Here is a 16,636-nt window from a genome sequence, read left to right on the forward strand (position 1 = left end):
CCCGCATTTTAGATAAATTTTCACGTACATACACCCCCAAGCGTATATACACCATTGCTTTCGCTTTCTAGAACAATTTCCCCTAAACATACTCCAAAATGAATATTTTCCGTACCTTAAAGCGATTTCCCGTCATTCCCGCTTTTTGTGAAGTTTCCCGCATTTTAGTTTTTGCAATTTCCCGTCGTTCCCGCATTTTAGTGCATTTCCCGTAGTTCCCGTCGTTCCCGTTTCCCGCATTTTAGGGTTGCCCCTTTTATGCTCCACAATCACTGCTGGGTACACTGATTGTTCACTTTTTGCAATGACATTAAACAACATGATGCGCAACTCCGGCATTTTTGTCCGAAGATCGTATTCGATAGCACGCTCCAATGCACATACTTGACGAGACGAAAACGAGCGGATGTGTGCTGCTTTCAAGGCGTAGCACGAATGGTGTTCGTGCCTGCTTTGACAGTTGTTGTCGATTTTAATGATATTTTTGAAAGTTGGGGTAAAAAGAAATCGCTAAAAGGTAAGGTGAATACTATTGTTGTATATCACACCCGGGCATCGCACTGTTAAGTACATGTGGGAAAGCCAGCCTTTGTCAAATACTACGAAGTTATTAATTCAGTACGGTACGTAGTTGCCCATTTGCCGAAATTACATATTTACTTACCCCTTATGGTTTCAAATAGTTCATGCACCTCCAGTTAGATTTTTTTAATCAGTGAGGATATATACTCATTGTTGATTGCTGCTCATTGTAACATACTATTACGCATTCACTTTTATTTGCGTATTGAATCAAAGTGTTAACAAGTTCACCTAACATTTCACTCATACCGGTCTACATTGTATAGTCTGATTTCTCAAGTATTTGGAGCCACGAATGCTTGTAATTTTCTGACTAAACCCTTTTATTAGTTGGTTTATATACCAAATTCAGTAAAATAATTTTTAAATAAAACATGAGATATTGGATTTATTAGCTTTTCCGTTCTGAATCATATAGACTGCTTTATTTATTCTTAACGAAAATAAATCTCCTCTCTTTCTTCAGATGTGAAAGTTGTGGACAAACCTGTCTAAGCATTGTGAGACTCTTGCAGCACAAGAGGCAATAGCAGAAATAGTAAGTATATCAATCAAGAAATTAAGCCGACATAAAGCAAAACTTTCAACTATTCGTCTAATCTCAATTTCCTATTATTTGTTCACAGGACAACTATAGCAGACGGGGAGATATCAGAAGTCTGGCGACATATCAGTGACAGTGTGATTCCAAGAAATATAATGCAATTGAAAATAGAAATTTGCAATAGAAAAACAACCTATGGAGGCATGCAAAGGCATTTGACCCTCCGGTAGAGTTGTGTATGGCCCCCACATCCTGCAGGGCTTGAGGAAAATAACTAAAAATTCCAAAGCGTAAGATTGCATAAGCGGTCTTATTTGTAAAAAGGCACAAAACACGCCAGACATACTTAAAACAGCTTTGGAAATGAGGATTACGGGTACCTCACTGCACCTGTGTTATATTTGGTTCATCAACTTTTGGTAGTACTATAGAAGAAATTCCGGAAGGGGTATAATCATCATTCATGATAAAATACTACCATGTATTTTTTGAACAACTTCAATCTAGACCAGGGATCTCAAACTCGCGGCCCTCGAACGCTTAACAATAATTGTAATAGCATTTTGGAAGTTTTTTTTTATCTAAATGTAATAGATTTTTCAAACCTTCTAAAGTGAAATTGATTATTCACACAGAAAACAATTTACTGAAAGTAGTTTTGGAATATTAATTTTTTTTGTCCACATTTTGACCCAATTAAGAATACACATCAAGCTAGCAAAAGAATACTTGAATAAAACACTTGAGTAATTAAATTAAACGCAAAGTACATGAAGAAGGTGGCATTTTCGAAGAAAATGGGAGTTGTAACATTTCTGCTCTTCACAAAATTCTGAAGCACATTGTTTAATTTGTCATATTTCCATCAATACAATCAAAAAACACAATAAGCTCAGCAGTCAATATGACAAATTCGAAGACCAACTTCGAACAGAAAATTTCCATGTGTCTGTATATTAATATAATTATACAACGACTTAGTTACTAAAAATCAATATCAATAATAATTCAAGCAATCCTATGCCACGCAATGTAGTGCGAAATGTCTTGTCGAAAAAATCTGTCATTTGTTTTTTTACTGATCTATACATGAAATGATAAAAGTAACTTTTTTGCATTACTGGAATTAATTAAACATTCGTAAAGATCCAGATAAACCCATGATCATGTGGCCTCGTTAGTTAGAGTTGGTACTATAAAATCATTTCAGACTGGCCTTAGTATGCTGGTGACACAAAAAAGATGCCAAACGCCAGGACAAATGTAATTATTAAAACATTGAGTTTATACTGTAGTATTTTTGTTAATTTTAGGTTCATATATTTAGATTAAGTTATTTTTAGTGTATGTATTATTTTTTCCTTATTCAAAGCTTGTTCAAAAATGATTTTGATGGTTGTACATAGAATTTTACGATTTTTTATAATAAATACTGTAACTTGCAAATGTTGCAATAATAGTGGAATGCAAATATTAATATGTAATTGCATTTGAAATTGAAGAAAATAATAAAACTTAATCCAACTGTTTAGTTGCATCACAATATATGTCACAAACTAAAACTATCTTTTGAGTATACATTATCAAAAACTGTTTGCGGCTCTTTTTACAATTTTCAAAATGCAATGCGGCTCTCGAAACCCCATGAGTTTGACACCACTGATCTATTCTAGACGATTCAAGCATTGCTTTGGGAAATTATATCACTTCAATTAAATTGAAATAATCTCGCTATATTAAATACAAAATCGTTGCTATCATAAAGGTAAACCAATTCAGCCACTCGAAATATATTGGCCTTCACAAAGCAATGAAGGCAAAATTGAGAGTTCATGAGCTATGAACATTTGTTCTTTTCTTTGTCTTGAACTTTTCATACTCCACAGCCCCTATTAATTTTTATTAATTTTAATTACCATGTGATGGTCATACATATCTTTAACTTGTATTTTCTGTCATGATGTATTATCTCAATGTGCCAAACTATTAATTAGTGTGCATATTTTGCTTCCAGATGACATAAATGTATTGTCATGTTTATTACCTCAGCTTGGAGTATTGACAAGAAAAAGGTGCCAGTAAATTAGGTAAAAAAAATTTCAACTCATTGTTATAATCAGAATTCACAATCAATAGGAATTATAAACAGCTAACAATCAGTGAGAATTATATGCGAAATCCCTCAGAATAAATTTGTCTAAAATCGGAGGAAGGCAAAAAATATAGGTAGTTTCCATTCACACAAGTATTTCAAGAAGACTTGCTCGAGCCAAACTAAATGAGCATCGTCAGGTGATCGGTAAGGCTGCAAGTTGAATTCAGCCCTGCAACCTCCTGCATAGAAGATAATATTAATTAGTGGGCTATGAGCTAAATTCCTAAATTTAAACAAACCTATCTACGATGCATTATGTACCAGCAATGTTACCTACGATTAACTGAATATGTAATATGTCTAATAAATTCACCTACAAAAGCAAGTTCGATAGGTGCAAACTTTGTGTTATGGAATTGTATCGCAGCACAGTTTTGTATGACACCCTCTTTAAATGAAATTTCAATGATTAAGCGCAAACATTAAAATTACTAACTTTGAACTTTGTCATTATCTGCAAAATGTTCCACACAAATCTTTCCGCTATCGCGTTTGTAATCTTCTCTGATAAAAAAAAAGTCTATGATGTCCAGAATTGCTCTTTACAGCTTGCCTGTTATTCCAGCTTTCCAAGTAAGCAAAACTTCTTAGATATAGAGATTATTTTGTTTCGTTACAGACGCAAAAAGGCAGGTACTACACGTAAAAAAGACGCCGAGTAGCAAAAGCGAGCGGAAAACGTACGCGAAAGGCGACGAGAAATATGTGCATTGGAGCGTATCATGAAATACAATGTTTTGCCTGTAGTCTTATGGAGTGACGTCAGAGTTGCCTATCATGTTGTTTAATGTCATTGCTTTTTGTTTCGATCATGTTGTCCCATTGTGATGTCACAAAGCTGCGGATCTATGACATCACAGAGAAAGTTCAATTGCTGCCACTATAGGAACGCCGAGGTGTAGCTGACGCTGCGTTGCACGTCTGTTGGTATAGGATGGAGTTACAGTAGGTACCGTAGTTTATAAAGTATGCCAGTCCGCTTCTAAATGCTGTTTTACGCTTTTGTAGTGAACGGTAGGTAGCGTTAACCAACATTGGTTTTTCGCGCCACCCTTCACCGGGAAATATCATTTTAAACTTTTTTAAATTTATGTTCACAGTACAGCAGTAAGTGCATTCTCATTTTGGTGAATAATAAACTACTGACTGACCTTGAGTAGAGCGTAGTCAGAGAGGCACTTCGTTTAGTTTTTAGCTTTCAAATTTAGCCTTTGACACACGGTAACGCCTTAATGGTATGCATATATTGCTCTTTAATATTGATTTCAAAATGTCTTTTAAAATTGTGATGTTAGTTTATTGTGATAAACACGGGTGAACACTATACCGTACGGCGCATTTATTTTTTTGTTGTGATCTTTTAATATTTTATTTAAGCGCATAGGGCCGCATATCATCAAAAAAATTGAAAGGGGTCCGTCATGGAATTTTGAAAAAGTTTGGAACCACTGGATTAGACCATAATTTCAGGTACAAATACTACAGGAGTCACTTAGCTAGTCCCCGAACTCGTAATAGCCTAGAACTAAATTAAGGAAAATTAGAATAAAATTATATCCTAACCCTAAACTGGTACGATACCTACACATACTATGTTCGTGTCCGCCATCCTGGTGCACATACTACGAGAGCGCCCAATATTGTTGTTAGAAGGAAGGAATTTGAACCAAGTTTATTTTAATCAATTTCCAACTTATTCTCTTTTTTATTAAAAACGACAGTTAGACAGTAAAGTACTTGTATATGAAAAGATTAATCGCATTGATTTTTACTTTTTCTCTCAATTTGTTAATATTTTTACAGATATAGTGCAGTTGTAATGGCATCTGCAGATGTCAACGAATCCAACTCTTTGGAATTACCAAATAAGGATTCCACATCGGACACTATTGAGACTAAAAATTGTAAAAGGCCAAAAACATCAAAAGTAAAAAGGAAAGAACCTCTCCCATGTCCATTATGCGGTAAACAATTTCCATTCAAATATAGGTTGGAGCGGCATGTGAAAACACACACTGCACAGAAACCTGGAGAAATAGGTGACACGAAAGGATTTATCTGCGCATTTTGTGACAAACAATTCAAGCAAAGAGCTTTACTGAAACGCCACCTGAGAAAACATACTGGAGACAGGCAACATTCTTGTACTATGTGTGGAAAATCATTTTTTAATTTAGGTCAGTTGAAAGATCATATGATTGTTAAGCACACAGAAGAAAGACCATATTCTTGTGAAGTATGTGGAAAAAAATATGGAACTAAAAATCAGTTAAGAAGACATACCGGTAAATGGACACACGAGAAAGAAGCTTTTTCTTGTGCGCACTGTGAGAAGAAATTTTGCAGAAAAAGTCGTTTAGATGGGCATATGTCTTTGCATGTTGATGGCAAACCCTACCCTTGCCCAATATGTGAGAAACGATTTAGCTGTAAAAACTACTTGAAAACTCACATCAATAGTTTACATTATGGTGAAAAGCCGTTCCGATGTGATGAATGTGGCAGATGTTTTTCACAACTATCTAATATGAAAGTGCATGCTGAAATACACATCATAGAAAAAGCACAAACGGTAAATCCAGCTACTCAGAGTAAATCCACCAACCCAGATCATATCAATGGTTCCATTGATCATTTTCCACCGCCATCACGTCCGATTATTATTTTGGTGCCAGTTTATTCTCCTGAATAGGGTAGGGTCTGCTGTTTACACCTTTATTTCCATACTATACAGTTTATAAGGTATATGTCAGGGCTGCTCTATTCTAAAAAGCTAACTCTTAGTTTTGCAAAAGAAGAGACTTGTTAATCAATTGAAAAAAGCAGCAAACTGCAAAATAATGAAGGCTGATTCATGTGTTAGATAGCACTAAGTAAATTTTCAGTAACATTGGGTTTTGTCCCCCATACATGGGTTACAAATTTATATATTTACCTAAATTATATTAATATACAGACTTAAAAAAATGGCGGACTTATTTTTGAGTTTATCTATCACATGCGTATCGTTGTCTCCTGAATTATAACATCAGTCTGCATAACTGAAGTTATAAGTTGCAGTTACTAGCTGTCCATTCCCCTGTATGCAGTTAGAGGAGCATTGCTAGCATAGACCTATTCCCTTGACGTGTGTGTTTTAAAATAAATTGTTCTTTTTGTATTCTATTACAACAACATGTTTGTAATAATCTAGTATTGAGTTAGTTCATTTATTTTCTCTGTTCGTGATATTGCACATCTCTGAACCATTATATCTATATTTGTGATACTATTTTTGTTAGTTTATGAAACTGGTGCGCAGAATGTCTTCTGGCAATTCTATAAGTGTGGATCTAACTGCAAAGCTATTTCTTTCTTCCTATGTTAAAAAATACATAAATTACTGCTCTAAAATACTGCTGCAATCTGCGGACATAAAATGTGTGGTAAACTTCGCAATTATAATCAATTTTTGTACAAATTTATTATTGGAGGGAATGATTCTGATTTGTTTAAACAAACATTCTTATAACACATATTTTTAATTTCGACTTTTCAATAAGTTTATTTCTCTTTTATTAAAAACGACAGTAAAGTGCTTGTATGGTATATGAAACGAATATTCTCATCAATTTTTAATTTTTCCTTCAATTTGTTAATGTTTTCCATAGATATAGTATACTTGCAATGGCATCTGCAGATGCCAGCGGATCCAACTCTTTGGAATTACCAGATAATGATTCCACAGCTGACATTATTAGGACTAGAAAGTGTAAAAGGCCAAAAACATACAAAGTAAAAAGGAAAGAACCTCTTTCATGTACATTATGCGGTAAACAATTTCCATTCAAATATAGGTTGGAGCGGCATATGAAAACACACTCTGCAGAAAAACCTGAAAAAAAAATAGTTGACAAGAAAGGATTTGTCTGTGCATTTTGTGACAAACAATTCAAGCAAAGATCTTTACTGAAACGCCACCTGAGACAACATACTGGAGACAGGCAACATTCTTGTACTATGTGTGGAAAATCATATTTTAATCTAGGTCAGTTGAAAGATCATATGATTATTAAGCACACAGAAGAAAGACCATATACTTGTGAAGTTTGTGGGAAAAAATATGGAACTCAAAACCAGTTTAGACAGCATAAATTGACGCACGAGGAAAAAACTTTTTCATGCACGCACTGTGAAAAGAAATTTTGCAGAAAAAGTCTTCTAGATGGGCATATGGCTCTGCATGTCAATGGCAAACCTTACCCTTGCCCAATATGTGAAAAACGATTCAGCCGTAAAAGCTACTTGAAAACCCACATCAATAGTTTACATTATGGTGAAAAACCGTTTCGATGTGAAGGATGTGGCAGGTGTTTTTCACAACTATCCAATATGAGAGTGCATGCTGAAATACACATCATAGAGAATGCATACATGGTAAATCCATCAAAGTAAGCCAGATAATTTTACTGATTTCAATTGTTTTCCACCTTCATTGCCGATTGTTATTTTGGTGGTAGCTTGTTCTGTTGAATATGGTATGCTCATTACACTTTTATTTATATACCATACAGTTTAGGATGTATCCATGTCAGGACTGCTCTATTCTTAAAAGCTAAGTATTAGGTTAGATAACGGCGAAACAATGCTGAAGTTCACATGGCTGATTTATGTGTTAGACAGCAGTAAGTAAATTTTCAATACCATTTGGTTTTGTCCCCATACATCGGCCGAAAATGTCCATATTTGCCCAATCTCGATATACAGACTTAAGAATGGCGGACCCTTTTTTGAGTTTATATATCAAATGCACATTTTTGTCTCCTGAATTACAACACCAGTCTGGTAGATTTAAGAATTTTCCAAGAGCTGTTTGAAATTGATTTAACTGAAGTCACAAATTAGAGATACTAGCTGGATAACATTTACTTGACAAAATATTATAAGACTTGAATCCAGTTAAAGGGGAATTTTCAGCATGGACCTATTCTCTTGACCAGCGTGTGTTAATATAAATTATTCTTTTTGTATTCTATTACAACCTGTCTGTCCTAATCTAGTCTCAAATTAGTTTATTCATCTTTTCTGTTTGTGATATTGCGCATCTCTGAACAATTATATTTAGAATTGTAATACTATTTTTGTTGGTTTATTAAACTGGTATGCCGAAAGCAAATGTCTTCTTAATGTTTGTTCTTAGTAGCCAAAATTTACCTAGTAATTCAATATGTGCGAATCAAACTGCAATGGTATTTCTTCACTAAAAATAACCAAGACTAGTCTATATATTAAAGAGAGAAGAATGTTTTTGTTAGCACTCGAGACCAGGTTAGGCCATAATTTTATTCCAATTTTCCTTATTGGCTAGTGACTCTCGTAGTATTTGTACCTTCAATTATTGCCTAACCCTAACCTGCTACACATCTTTCTAGTATTCACAGAGAAAACTTTACGTGATATAATTTTAAGTTTGTTTAATTGTAGTACATTATGGAATCATTCTTGTCAACCTCGAAAAAAAACTTCACCAAAGCATCTAGGCTACTTATATTATTGCAAGTTGTTTTTAATTTTACGCCATTACTTTTCGTTTTAGGCTACTTATATTATTGCAAGTTGTTTTTAATTTTACGCCATTACTTTTCGTTTTATTCAATTCTAGTACATTATGGAATCATTTTGCTGACTTTAAATTAAAAAGACCAATAAAGTTACTTGAGCAATGTCAATGAGAGGATATCTCAGAACGGCTTTAGGAGTAGCTGTTGTGGGCACTATTGGGGTGAATTATCTCCAATACCTTGCACAGAGTAAGTTTAGCACCAGTTTTGCATTTGTAAGAAATCTTATTCTGAACTTTTCGCGGATTGCTATAAAAATCAACAGCTCGATTATCGCTATTGTTCAGGGAATATAAAGGAGGAGGAATATTGTAAAGCATCTGTGGATCTAGCACGGAATGAAATAAGATGTGTGCAGCTTCTTGGAGGTGCACCTATTAAAGTCAAAAAAATCAACTTGAAGAAAGTAGAGCGAAATCCAACAGAAGTCAAGGTGGCTATTTGAAGAATTGAGTTCATCTTTTAAAATTATCGAATAAACAGCCCATAATATTTATTATATTTTATTCAGATGGAAATTCCGGTTAGTGGAAACACTCGTCGTGGAATAATCTACACAATGTCCACCAGACGGGATGAACAGTCAAAGTAAGCTTTGTTTATATCGTCTTTATAACAAATATCAACATAATGCATATGCAATATATTGTCAATGTTCAGATGGAATCTTCAATACGCCGTGTTTTCAGTGAAAAAAAAAACCAATCAGTGGACTGTGTGGCTTCACCCCAAAATAGACAGTTTGGAAGAAATTCCAGAAGCAGCCAGAGATCTTCCAGTTCAGTCTCCATAATTTCACCTCATATCGCCAATGTTCACACTCTACCGAGGAGCAGTACCTGAAGCGTGGAAGTAATATTGAAGAGTTGATAACAATAGGCCTTCTTACTTTTGAGTTATAGGAGGTTTGATATTCGTGGAAATGGTGGCCTTTTCGGTATGACAATTGCAAAAAAACATTGCTATTACTATCTCTGTCAAATACCCAAGATTAGGTGCACGAATTAAGAGGCGGGGAGTTCGTTGCAACCTTTCATTACCTATTTATTTATTATCAACTTTATAAATTCTTGCTGACAACTTACATTTTACATGTGTCTATTGTTTTCTCTCATACATGGTTTTCCATCTGCTCAGAAGTGCTTACGAGCTTATTGAAGTTGTGGTCTTGTTCTATTTCATCATGGTCAGGGTGCCATAAACTTGAGAGTAATCTTTCCATGCATAATCCATATACAGAATGAGATGGTATAAGACGCTTGTTTTGCTAAAATATGAAAAAACAGTCACAATATATATATTATAATTGCACAAGCCCACTGTTTCACCTATTCTTCCTATACTTGAAATTATTTTTCAGAATGAAATAAAAGCAATCTTGGTGACCTCTGCTGTGGACTAGACTAGTATAAGCAACTTTTCGTCTAAATTAATATTTCCGACCATTGCAACCGTTCCCAGTAAATCCTCCACTGAATAGGGTGATTATGTGAATACAATCTGAGAATGCAGTTAAAGTTAGTAGTGTAGATTAGAAGTTCAGGGATAATTCAAATTTTATACTCTAAGTGTGGGAAACCTCAAAAGGTACACAGCGCTCTAGAAGTATGTGTACCAATATGGAGGCAGCTAATTGTGTTCGCCTATTTTACATCAAGTTGTGTGAAGGGACTGAAACCTATGAACAGGGGTTATATTCACTTAGCTAACACAGACAGTCACCGAACTCGTAATAGAACTAAAGTTAGAAAAATCGGAATAAAATTATGGCCTAACCTGGTACACGTATTACGGGAGTACGAGATACACTGTGCTTTATTAGGATACGAAAACTGATAATAAGTGAAGCCATTAAACTTGTACCTGCAGCGAATAAAGCAAGTCATACATGTTAGCAGCCTGAACTGATGGAGCTGATGATTGCTCTGATCTTCCTATACATTCAATTGCCATCTGTTCAGCTTCGTCATATGTTGGTTTACTTGACAATGAAGAACTGAAATTTTATAACAATGAATACTTCACATAAGGGGTGGGCAACCTTTTATACAGGAGGGTAAAACCGCGGGCCGCACCTTTATTCAACATAGGCTTTCTTGTAGTTGCACGTACAAAATTTTTGGTTATTGATCTCATTAAGTAGACTGTTAGGGCATTGTAACGTTATTGGCATAAATGAAAAAATTGCACCAAGGTATAGGCTTTGCTACACAGAGGTATTAGAATTACTCGCACATACCAGATAACTAATTTAACCAGATAACTAATTTAAAAACTAGTTTCGCGGGTCATTCAAAACTAGCACTTCTCCGCCGGCTTTCTTTACATTAACATTCAGTATACCTATTATATTTTCGAGATCCAAACAGTGAAGGTATAGGTGCATCTTGAAGAAGATATGGGTTTTCAGGTGTACAACCGATATGATGTCTGAAATCAGTACTTCGTACCTTGTAAGCCGATCTTCTTGAACAAATATCTGCTATTATATTTTTCAAAATAGTCTAAAAGTAGAAAAGTCAAGTTTTTTCCAAAGAGTAAATAAAAAAAAACAAATGAACACAGAAAATAAAAGGAGGAAAATGATAACAACAGTTTTACTGGGGAAGGACATTTGCAAGGAACCAAAGCTGGTTATTGAGCAGCGACACCTAAGGTTCAAATATCTAATTTGAAATATTGGAGTTGGGAAACTACTGTTTTTGGCAGTGAGTACTGCACGAATCATTAATATAACATCGCTTAATAGAGGTAGAAAGATGGATGAAAGGATTGCTTAATTCTCAAACCAAGAAATATTAGTGAAATTATGCTATATTATGTTGGTAAAACAAAAATGAGATGGTTTCCTATCGTTAAGGCATAAATTCTGACGCTCTCGTAGTATGTGTACCAGGTTAGGGTTTGGCCATAATTTTATTCCACCTTTCCTTATTTTAGTTCCCGTACGAGTTCGAGGACTAGCCAAGTGACTCCCGTAGAATTCAGACATGAAATTATGGCCTAACACTAACCTGGTACACATAATATGTTCGGTGTCCGCCATCTTGGTTCACATACTACGGGAATATCTAAATTCTAACTGAAATTAATTACCAATCTTACATAAATAGCGTTTATCACAAGTTGGGAAACTTCATCGGAAAAATCATCAAGGCCTTTTTCCCAAGTTATGACAGCAACTCGACCATTCATTTCCAACATTCCAGGTATTTCTAAAGACCTTGAGCAAAACACAATTTGCTTTGGAATTTCTTTTTGTTTTGACATCGATTTGTTACGACTTAACATCTGTTTATTTTCCTTCTGGATATTTCTTGCTGGCGGTAGGCTGGCTGGAACAGCTTGTACAAAACGATTCTGAATAAAATATATTTGGTATGAGACCTTAGCGATGGTGTGATCCCAGTGGTTTAAATAGAGTTAGGAACTGAATTCTAAGAATGTCTTTGCGATTGAACTCATGCCAAAGTGGCACCATATATTCCTATGAAGTAAAAGCTATTAGGACATGTAATAGAAGTAGATTTACTTTGTTGCCGAAGAACTACAAACAATTTTTCTAGAAACTTTTGAGACTCATATCGATAATCAATCATTTTAATCAATGTTGTCAATGTCAAGATATACTATTTGAAAAAAACATTTTAGCAGGTGTATCCTAAGAATAATTTTCACATAAATTGCAGTCAGATTTTTTACTATTAAATTCTGCCGAAAAATAAACACCAATGAATTCCCAGTAGCCTATGTTAATAATCGAAACAGTTTCAATTCTCCATATGTTGTTTTTGTTCTGTAATAACCTAAATACGCAAGTTATTATAGAAACACTTACATCAAACTTTCTTTTGATAGCTTGCATTTTTCTTTTGTTTTTCTTAGCTTTTGTTGACAGAGTTGTTGATGTGTCTTTAACACCTTAGAAGCATAACATAATATTGATAAATAATCAACAGAGCCAGGTATTTCCAAGTAATAAATCTTGTTTTGACTAGAATTACTAAACCTGTAACTGATCCCACAGCATGACACTTTGTTAACACAGCTAGTAAGAATTCATTATGTAAATGAGTTGTCTCCTTTGTCAGCATCTGACGAGCTTCAATGTCAAATTCTTCTTTTGATATCTGTTGCTTGAACCAGGCTTTCATGTTCGCCCAGTAACTAGATAGGATAGGACAATTAATTCATCACCACTTGCTGACTTAGTCTATATCAAGGAAAATTAGATGAGTAAAACACTCACATTTTCTCATTTCCTTGAATTGCTAAAGCATCTGTTAACCGCCTTTTGCAAGAAATCAAATTTTCCCTGCACTCATCAGGTGTCATCATTAATTTTACTAACACTCTAACAGAACAAGAAATCACCCACAAGAAAAAAATTACAATAGACTACTACCTGGAAAGGATGAAAGATGTTTGGTAAAGACAGAAAGAATGAATAATAAAAACCATTAATTTCAAGCATTCTTACAATAATCTGCAGGCTGACATGACAGGTTTGCTCACATTCTGACAATGCTGCAATGCCCACAGCAGTACCGGTACAGTAAAACACATTTGGAACAATGTCAGATTCCCAATGATACCAACCATAGTCTGATAGTCCATAGGAACATACAAAAAGTAGGATACCGGTATGTGATTACATATTTCTGCGACCCTAGCTTTGTGAAAGTGCTCCTATTTATCAAACTTTGACCCCAGAAGATCTACTTCCTTGTTTGATCATATTTCCAGTGACCCCATAGACCTCCAGTGATAGGAGCTCCTTCTATTGGAGGATGTGTCCTCCTTTTTCGTTAAAAAATTTGTGTCCTCCGAGGACGCTCTAAAATGTCCTCCTTTTTTCACGGGATTAAATATTCCAAAGTCAGTAGAGACTTGTAATTATCATTATACACATGGCAAGCAATGCATTGCGATGTGATAGCAGAGAATGACTCTGGTGATAGCATGCAGACGGGTTTACTCTAATTAAATGCACACTTCTTATGCTTACTCGTTTACTACGTAAAATCGTTTTGTTTCACAATTAGGTTTTACGCCATTTCACCTCGTATATCGCAATTTATGAAAATTTGGATTTGGACAGAAAATTACGCCAATATACCCAGTTTTACGATATTAAAAAAAAAACCAGCAATGTTGACGACGATTAAAGGAACTGCCAAATACTCATGGTCTAAGAGAAAATCAATCGATTGTCCTGCATATTTTTTTAATACAACAAAAATGCGTTATTTCATTGTCGTCATTTCGTCTATTGTCACGTTTATATTTAATTCTAGGGAATTTAATAGATATATTATAATGTATATCTCATACACAGATGAAATGCGGTTCTATATCTACGGTTCTACCGAACAATGTGTCCTCCTTTTAGGGTTTGGAAATATGGTCACCCTATCCAGTGACCATATTTCATTGATGTCATTAGGAATATATATATATATATATATGTTAATTTCCGTACCTTGATAACATATTTATAATCGGTTAGCATGTTTCATGAGTGATCAGTCAAATGAACGTTGGTGTGGCGAATTTGCTGTAAAAGTTCGTTTTCTGACGTCTCAAAGTATCAGCAATGTCCGTTTTTTGGTTGTCGACCTTTAAAATTTGTTTTTCAATTTGGGTTTCTTGGGAACCACTGACTTGGAGCATATATATTTACATCGTGAGGTAGCTACACTTAGGCGCAATTCGAAATCAAAACATGGTCTCAATTAGAAAATATATCGAGGTCAAAGCGGTGCGGCAAACCGGGCGTGATGCCGTGGTTCGCCATATGATTAAGCCGTCTTGTCGTCCTTTTCTTTATCCAGAATAAATATGTAAATCCTATTTTATCAAGCGAAATTAGTACTTTGATTGAATAAGTAATAAATGTCTTTGTCAATTGTCATTGACTATTTTAACGTAAACAAAAGAGAAATGCACAAATATATGAACGCATAGGTCGTGTCGGCACCGTTGCTAAGACCGGAAAACACTGAGTTTGATAAAAAGATTTTTCAACAACAAGAATTTAGTGAAACGAACAATAAGTCCATTTCGTTCCCAAAAAGCAAAATTCTATTCGCTAGTATTTGAATCTATCACTTCATTTCAAAAGGTTATGCTTGTTAAAGGTATCATTGTTGGAAAGCATGTTTTTAAAAGTTGTTAACGCTATGGAGGGTTGGGTGTGTAAGCCAACTTTGAATCTTGCATCTTGCATCAAGTTCTGCTTTATTGCCCACACTCAAAACCAGTATATACCGATATTGTTTTATAATCGCTGCGTCTTATAGCCCGATGCGCCTCATTTAAGAAAAAAAAAACAATTTGAGCAATTTATTGACAATGCGCATTACGATTAGGGATGGCGGAATCGAGTCCGGATTCGATTACATAATCGATTCTTCGCGGAATCGACTAGAATCGATTCCGATGTATTGTACTCGATTCTCGAGGTTAAGACTTTGATTGCAAACAATGTGTAACGTTTTGTGGCCATTCCGTCACATATATGCATAAACTGCTTCACTGATATGCCGCAAACTTCACTATATATATATCGCTTTTAAAATCTCTGTCGGTTCGTTTTTTTTGTGCGATTTTGTCTTCTGTGACAGATTGGATACCCATACTACTTAGTTTCGACCTTCTTTTTGTCCATATATTTGAACATCGTTCTCTTGTTTGATTTCATATATGGTATTGCTTAGGTGGGTATGTTTTCTCGGTAAGATATGTCGAGGAATCGAGATTCGGAATCGAGAATCGGAATCGAAAATTTAGGAATCGGATAAGAATCGAATACTTGTAAGTAGTCATACTTGGCATCCTTAATTACGATACGGTGGTCCGTAAAATACGGCAATGCGATTGGCTAAAAGTGATTTTTAAAAGTGTTAAGGAAGACCGAAGATTGTGTTTGAAAATCTATGATCCGAGGATTAAGTAAATAGATGACAGTTTGAGGACACTGGAATTGGATATTCATTTTTGGAAAATTTTTCATTTTCAATATATTTATAGTGTGCCTCACTCGTTTTCCGTAAGTAGCTGTGCTTATAATGCACGAACATCAAACACCATAATGAATTTCCTGTAGCTAGCCGATGAGAGCTACTGTTTTAATCGAGTTCATGATATCAACATGCGTCATTTTAGCGGAAAATGATGTAATTTTATGAGATTACTCGTGCAAGTGGTATTCCGTCATTGTGAGTGCTCGGCGTATTATCATCAATACCTATTACGACACTATTTCCGCTATGACTGCTAAACACCGTCCACATCTATTGACGCAAAGTAAAATATACGAAGGGAATTGAGGCTCAGAAAGGATGGGTTATTGTTTACAGTTGAGACGTGAGAGGTAGGGGAAAGTGGGGAAGGTTGGGACACTTTTTTTCTTTTGCATATTTTGAGCCTTTAATTCTGCATATTCCCTTAAGTTGGCGGGACTAATGCATAGAGGGGTAAATGTAGTTTACATTCAGCGAATAGGAAATTTTCTTGCGACACACATCTTACTACTAAAATGCTTTGAAAAACGTCTGTCAAGTGTCCCACTGTACCCCACTTGTGGGGCACATTCGGACAGACCCTGGGGCCCCATGGGTCAGTCCGTCAAAATTCAACGAAGTATGCCCTTAAAAATAAGCAATTAATCAGCATAATCGTCTAAAGAACAGGGAGACTTCAAATTTGAAGCTTTAATATTTTTAAAATCAATGTTCAACTGAAATAGTTCAG

At 35.1% G+C, this 16,636-nt stretch overlaps 3 protein-coding genes across 3 annotated transcripts; 2 read left to right on the forward strand and 1 right to left on the reverse strand.

The window, feature by feature from the left end:
• Window positions 1–6,946: 6,946 nt before the first annotated feature.
• Window positions 6,947–8,922, forward strand: LOC120344150 (uncharacterized). The gene has a single exon (XM_039413243.2). It carries the CDS (start codon window positions 6,948–6,950, stop codon window positions 7,713–7,715), a length of 768 nt encoding a protein of 255 aa, XP_039269177.2. The 5' UTR covers window position 6,947; the 3' UTR covers window positions 7,716–8,922.
• An 8-nt stretch (window positions 8,923–8,930) lies between these two features.
• LOC120344151 (uncharacterized) lies at window positions 8,931–9,967 on the forward strand. Its single transcript, XM_039413244.2, has 4 exons — window positions 8,931–9,070; window positions 9,169–9,314; window positions 9,393–9,469; window positions 9,542–9,967. Exons 1-4 carry the CDS (start codon window positions 8,983–8,985, stop codon window positions 9,672–9,674), a joined length of 444 nt encoding a protein of 147 aa, XP_039269178.2. The 5' UTR covers window positions 8,931–8,982; the 3' UTR covers window positions 9,675–9,967.
• Window positions 9,537–13,309, reverse strand: LOC120343834 (transcriptional adapter 1-like). Its single transcript, XM_078112532.1, has 8 exons — window positions 13,131–13,309; window positions 12,891–13,048; window positions 12,720–12,802; window positions 11,987–12,241; window positions 11,225–11,385; window positions 10,745–10,877; window positions 9,967–10,148; window positions 9,537–9,720 (listed from the first exon to the last, which is right to left on the reverse strand). Exons 1-7 carry the CDS (start codon window positions 13,217–13,219, stop codon window positions 9,993–9,995), a joined length of 1,035 nt encoding a protein of 344 aa, XP_077968658.1. The 5' UTR covers window positions 13,220–13,309; the 3' UTR covers window positions 9,537–9,720; window positions 9,967–9,992.
• Window positions 13,310–16,636: the final 3,327 nt, after the last annotated feature.

The sequence above is a fragment of the Styela clava genome, chromosome 5 (assembly GCF_964204865.1).
Source record: "Styela clava chromosome 5, kaStyClav1.hap1.2, whole genome shotgun sequence".
In the NCBI taxonomy this organism is placed as follows: domain Eukaryota; kingdom Metazoa; phylum Chordata; class Ascidiacea; order Stolidobranchia; family Styelidae; genus Styela; species Styela clava.